We start from the raw sequence: 6,764 nt of genomic DNA, 5'->3' as shown, positions 1-6,764 counted from the left end.
TCTGCTGTGAAAAAGGCCCATTGGGCATTCTTCTGCTAATATCAAAGAGTTGTAAAAATGCATCCTGCATTGTTCATTCAAGGCCACTGTGAATGACGCTGCCTTGGACAAAAATAAAAGTTCCAACCCTGTAATCAACCATGATTACCACAATCAATGGCACAAAATGTGCTTCTCTGAATATTTTGATTACAGCTGCTGTAAATTTTCACTGCTAACATTTTTATTACTTTGTTAGACAACAGCAATGTTTGTTCAGCTATAATTGTAGCAGTGAATTTAGTTTGAGGCTTAAAAACAGTTATTACTTCTGAGAGTAACGCAAGTTGAAAATGTATGGTGACATTTAAAAAAAAGCCTCATTCCTGGTTAAAAGCCAAACTGGACTATAGCTGTTTTTGTTTGATTCTCTAATATCAATGACTGATTCCACATACATATCCAAAAATAAATCAAAGACTGAGCTTTTACACTCAAAAAATAATTCTCGCACATTTACAGGTTTTAAAGTCGTTTGGTTATGTAATGTTTGGTGTGTGAATTTTTGGCTAATTTTAACCTCTACATTAACACAGTAATAAAAAACAAAAACAAAACCTAATTATCGAACGAAATAAGCAGGTCATGATTTTGTTACCACAAATGCCCGGAGTGCCACCTTGATTAATTTATTTACAAAAGCTAATTATTTGCTTATTATGTGTGAGGTTACAAGAGAGAGAAAAGAGAGGTATTTTGACCTTTTGATGAATAAATGTGTCTTTCAGTAGTTTTTGAGCCATTTTAAAATCAAGTAAAGTCGAGATGTAAGATTGTTTTTAAACTGTCAAAGCTTTTCAGACAACAAAAAGTATTCACAAAACCTTTTTACAATGTGACAACAATATGAACACTTCAAATTGTATAAATGCAAGATATAAATGCTTGTCTTTGTGACATCGTACAGGTTATGTCTGAGAGCGAGACATACTGTTGGTTCAAGGACAGCAGGACCTCATCTACAGTAAATATAAGGTAGACTGAGCATATCACTCGACCGATTCATTAAAAATAAAAAGGCTGTATTTTTGCAACAACCCAGGCCTTCTCTTAGATAAACATTAAATCAGATGGAACTGAGTAGAATACTGAATTACCTTGGCATGTGGCTGCTGAAAGGTGACTCTGGAGCTGTTGATGAGTGATGAGTATCTGAACAAGTGGGTGGGGGAGGTGGGAAATCTGTGACTGCTGCTGGGCTGGTTGTGCAGGACAGCTGAGAAGCAGATGTGAACTGTGTCCTTCAGCGCCTTCATCTGAGAATCCTGTCCCCAAACAAGATTACACACAAAAGAAGATTTTTGAATCCCTCCATCCCTCCTTGCATTGATCCACATGATACATTTACTTAAGCATTAAAGCCATGGGAGGCCATGCTTTAAAGTGACTTTAGAACAGCTAGGAGGCATCGTTAAGCAAGACATGAAGCAGAACTCACCAGGGTAATAAAAAAGAAGGGATGTTCAAAAGATCATTTACTTTTAATCAATAATAATAATGGACAGAATGATTGGTTTAATTACTTTACAACAGCCTCTGATGTCAATTCTCCTGAGCTGAGCACCGGAATTACCTGTTCTCCTAATCAGCACTTTTCTCCCCATGTATTTTAAACTCATCTAACTTGCCCCCAGTGACAGTGTGTCAATAACCACATATACAAATAACATTATACCTCATTAATTAAACTTTCTGCATGTGCTCAACCTGTTAAAGCTGAATATTTTGAAAATATATCCTCAGTAATGTGAACATTTCCATGGAAATGTTTATTTTGGGAATTATTTTCCACTTAACCGTATCCTCAAAAATGCACTCTCTAAAATAGAGATGTATTACTATATACTTTCTTTAAATCATTGAAATGCCATTTCTCTATTCAGTATTTGACATTGCAGGGCTTAAAATAGGTCATATGAGAGAGACTATATTAGTTCAAAGTTATACAACCTACAATACCTTCACAATTACATCAGGAAAATGAAATACAATCATTAATCATGTTATGTTATTTACCTTATCCAGTGCAGTCTTCTCCAATTCTTCCTTGGCTATAGTTAACTTGTGCTCCAAGTCCATTAGCTGCTGCCCCTGTAAAAAGACATGACTTTTGAATCAGCTGAATCCTCTTTGTTCTGTGCAAACAAAGCATTTCTCCATCCCCACCTTCTCCCCAGCGCTATCAATAACACAAATCTATAGCACAAAGGATTGAGACTCCTCTTTATTATTCTGCCAACCATCACTTTTGTCCTGACTTTCTAAAATCTGAATTATGACACCTCCTTAGCACTCAGTGGATCTCTTGTGTCTTTAAGCAGGAGAGTATTGGGAACTCATAAACCTCCATAATCATAGCTGCATTATACTGATAAATTCTTAGTTTGATTTTAGTACTAAAATGCTTTGGTGAATAATACACATAAAAGTATAGAATCCAGAGGGTTTAGGGAATCAGATAAGCACGAGTTCATTCAAAATCACATCACATTGGCCCTTTAGAGAGAAGAAAGGTTTATTCTTGAAAGTTATAAGAGTAGACCCCCTGAAACTTTCAAACCCCTTAATGAGCATCATTGCTAGCGTTTAATCCCTGAGCTGAACAACACACAGAAAAAGGCTTTTTTCCCCCTAGTAAATGAGCCAATCTAACTCCATATGAGGATCAACAGAGTTTCCACTAAGGAGTCTTTTATTATTGATAAATTCATCAGTAAGAAGAAAAAGAAACTACTATAAGGACAATTTGCATAGACTCTGTGTAAAAACTGGCCTTGGTGATGAACTTTTATTAGGTGTTTTTTACTGGCCTCTCAAAATGATAAATTGCATGGGCTCATGTTCTGAAACACCCAAGGTCAGCTAACCCAACAAACATCATCCACAACCTCTGGGAAAAACTGTATGAAATTTCAGAGATGTGTGATGAGGTTGATTGATGGTTTTTGGTGAGTTTTATAGACTTATGTCGTACCTGAGTGAGTTTTGTGACACAGTGGGGACACTTGCCATGTTTGCAGATTTCATCTCATTTTCATCTAGATTTCTGCCAGCAGAGTAGTAATTTTAGTGAGGAACATGTCTGTCACTTCTACCACTCAACAGGGCAGCTAAAATTATGTTTAAATTTTCCCTGTAAGATGAGTTACGTGGAGGCAGTCAAGGACAGGGCAACATTCACCACTATGGGTTTTCAGAAGAAGCCAGAGAATCTGATCTGTCTCTGAGAAAGTCTTCTTTCATTTACAGGAAGTTTTCAGAGAATTGCAATTTGTAGCTGTTGGGCTGTGCTCAAGAGGGAATCCAAAAGTAATAACGTTTGAGGAACAGTTCTTTAATCATGGACACAAAGGTTTGTATATATCTTTGTGGCAAATGGCAAATAAACCGCAAACGTATATTCACTGATATGTGTTTGTATTATTTTCAAATAGGATACTGAAGGGTACTACAGTCCAATGTCAAACAGACTGGCAACATATTATTGGATATTTTCCATTAAATTACTGGCAGTGGACATTGTATTATGATGTTACAAATGGCCAAAAGAACGAATTTAGTGAAACAACACCAAGTGTATTACTACTGGATAATCATGAGTCCATGCTGGCTTGGCTTACAAGCACACAGAAAAAAATGCAGCCTACTCTTAGTTTGTCTTCTAAATGATCAGAAGACTGTTTGTCCATGTGTTTGTAAGTGCATGCATGCGGCTGTGTAGCATTACAGTAGAGAGCCATTACATCCATTACACAGAACATCATCAGCGCATAGTCCTCTGAGGACTGTGGGCGCATGGCCACTGACCCAGAAATGCTGACTTTCAGGGTTAGTGCCTCCAAGACTAAAGCTCCATATTTTTGTGCTGAGTCCATTATAGAGGTGAGGGGTCAGTGGAGTACTAGCCACTCTGCTAGACGAGGCATGCAACTACATCTAGCTGTCATTTTTCTTTTCTGTTTTTTTTTCTAAACTGGAGGAGAAACAGCTCTAGGGGTACATTAAAAGTGGACTGATTGAGAGAAGAAGATGTGAAGGCTTGAATACGGCTGCCAAAAATATTGTCTAGGGAAACGCAGAGAAGGCACCATCAGTTCCTCAGAAGGCTTTAATGTGGTGGCTGAGCAAGCAAAGGGGAACCTGTCTGTGTGTGGTGTTTACAGCTAAGTATGGGGGCTGCATGGTTTGGATTCACAGAGCTGGGTCTCCTTTTAAGTTGTCCTTCAAATCTGAGGACTATTGATGGGAAATTATCCAGTGAAGACAACACTGACAATACTGTCTTCTTTTCTAGTATCATAGGTGCAGTATGTGCTCATTTTGTGAATTATTGCATTTTGTCAAAACAGCAGTTTGTTTTTATGGTTTCACAATTCTTGTTCTTTCTTTCAGTCAGCTCTAAGACTGAATTGTTCCCAAGATAAAATAATTAGGATTTGAGCTTTTTTGATTTTGTTCTGTCTCCAATCTTGTCAGGTTGTTTAGTTTTTTGTGTACTCTGACTCTGTGCTGGAAAATGCAGTTTGATGTGGTACAACAGCCATCATAACCAATTCAATTGCCTCCCGGTCAAGGTGCCTTGACTGACATCCCCCCTGTGAGGCTGATGACATTTCCGTATCTTGAGTGACTCTTCTCTACTTCCTGCTCCTTCGTCCCCCACTGTGCTTTTGATCACAGCATATGTGGAATACATATAAGTTTTCAGGAATAGCCAGAGGGCTCAGGGCAGGTCAGAGGGACATGATGCATTTCTTGCTGACCTTTATATCAGAAAGAAAAAGCAGACTGTGTCATCTCCCAAAGATGAATGTTTTACAAGACAAAGAGATGATCAAATTAGCCTTATCCTTCTGCACATCACCAAAGACCATAATGTTTTAAAGGTCCACATGAAATGTTTGGTGACATTGAGCAATAAGGTTGTGTTGTGTGAGTGACTGATGCAATTTAGAGACAACGATTTACGAGCAGTGACACCAAGCAAACAAGTCAATGCATCCATCATTCACAGGCTGGAAATAGAACAAGGAACAGGACTTTCAGGGACAATATATTCAGGGGTTGGGCTAGAAGCACACAATTCTCTGTGTATGAGGATTAAGTCCATTTTATTCATCTATGTCTGACACAGCTTTAGGAATGATGGGTCTGAAGGATCATAACATACATTTAAGAAATGGCATTAGAAGGCATTGTGGCGGAAATGTCGACTGACATTTTTAACACTGCAAACAAGGCCTGAAAGGTCAGTCCGTGTACCAGTAAATGCCAATAAATATTATGTAAGCGCTCAGATCTAAGAACATTTAGTTCCTGCAATACAAGAGGCAGTGGAGTATGTACGGGTGGGCAACAATACAGAACAGTTTCTTGTTGCCACGGTTTCTATAGTGCTTGCACAGGAAGTATGTGAGGAGGAGACACATTTCAGATGCCCTGTAACATATGCTACCCACCCAATTGTAGCAACACATGGTGTCATCTATAATTTGTTTCTTGAAAATTCCCTTATATGATTTAATGCATAATCTGTATCAACTTCATCCACTGCTGTCTACATCATTTATCCACATGCATCCCATGATTGAAAAGGATGGGATTGATCTTTCAGAGGAGGAAATAGAGGACAGGATTTATAGGTATGTTGAATAAGGGCTCGTCAATTGACTGCAGGCTGTTGACTGGGAGGGACTTTGTAATTGCAGACTGAATTAATTGGAGTACCTCCTGTGATGGGATCATCCTTTGAAGGTGGCCTGAAGTACCTGTTTACCCCTGGTCTGGAGCTACAATAAAGCCACCCCCCTTCAGTTTGAACTTACCTTAAAAATTAAATCCTTTTTCCCGTACCGCAGTTCTTTCAGTTGAGCCTGGATTTTTTTGGACTGCAAGGGGAAGATAAGGAAATAAGTGTTAGCTTATTCAAATAGCGAAATTGGTTTTAGATCACGTAGCAGGATTCTGCCAGCTGCAGCAGAAGACTCCTTTGTGAGTGTTCCCTGGGCAAAGCTCTGGCTTAAAGGAAGGCTCTACTGAGAGGAAGAAAATATCAAATCTCCCCTTCACTGAACTGCATAGTCCACACAATGATGCAGTCATGCACTGGCTTCTTGCCCACTGTCTAAACCTGAATTCTCCCTCCCACTACACACATCGCCGCCACCATCACCACACACATGCAGGTTCCTAGGTTTCAACGGGCTTTCGCCTGTCATCAGTAAGCATCACACACACAAACAGAGCAGATCTTTACTGCCGCCCCCAAACAGATACAGTGACCAGCTCTGCCTGACATTCACTCTGCTGCTCCACATCAGTGGGCACATGGAACACAGAGGCTGTCTCCTAGATAGCTTGATACACAGCCATCCTCAAAGCTGTTCATGATGTGAGCATGAACACTGAAAGCCTCCACACGGGACTCTGCAGCAGTTCAGAGGCTTTCTTTCTGTGTCTTCAGCGAGGCTAGAAGATGTTTTCATAGAGTTTTTATACTGTGGGTACTGTAAGGCCTTGCAAGACTGTAACTGTGATTAATTGGTATGCAAATGAAACTGCCTTGATTCATCTTGAACCCCAGCAAAGTTTAATCTATTTATAGATCGAGAGGTCAGTGCATCATATTTCAGTCATTATGTAGGTTTATTGGAGCTCATACGACAGAATATTATAATGCTATAATAATATTTTTTAATATTTCAACTATCTATCTATCTATCTAT

General features: G+C 39.1%; 1 protein-coding gene across 1 annotated transcript in view; it reads right to left on the bottom strand.

Annotated features, from left to right (window-relative positions):
• The window catches only part of luzp2 (leucine zipper protein 2), a 138,918-nt gene that overhangs the window by 17,697 nt on the left and 114,457 nt on the right, over positions 1-6,764 (bottom strand). Inside the window, exons 7-9 of the mRNA XM_035652223.1 lie at positions 5,865-5,927; positions 2,056-2,130; positions 1,137-1,304 (exon numbers count right to left, since the gene is read on the bottom strand). Of these exons, the coding sequence (XP_035508116.1) occupies positions 1,137-1,304; positions 2,056-2,130; positions 5,865-5,927 (306 nt within the window). The remainder of the gene's footprint in view (positions 1-1,136; positions 1,305-2,055; positions 2,131-5,864; positions 5,928-6,764) is intronic.

The sequence above is a fragment of the Morone saxatilis genome, unplaced genomic scaffold (genome assembly GCF_004916995.1).
Source record: "Morone saxatilis isolate NCDOM2014 unplaced genomic scaffold, NCSU_SB_2.0 Contig11, whole genome shotgun sequence".
Classification (NCBI taxonomy): domain Eukaryota; kingdom Metazoa; phylum Chordata; class Actinopteri; family Moronidae; genus Morone; species Morone saxatilis.
This window is presented reverse-complemented; position numbering and strand designations above follow the sequence as displayed.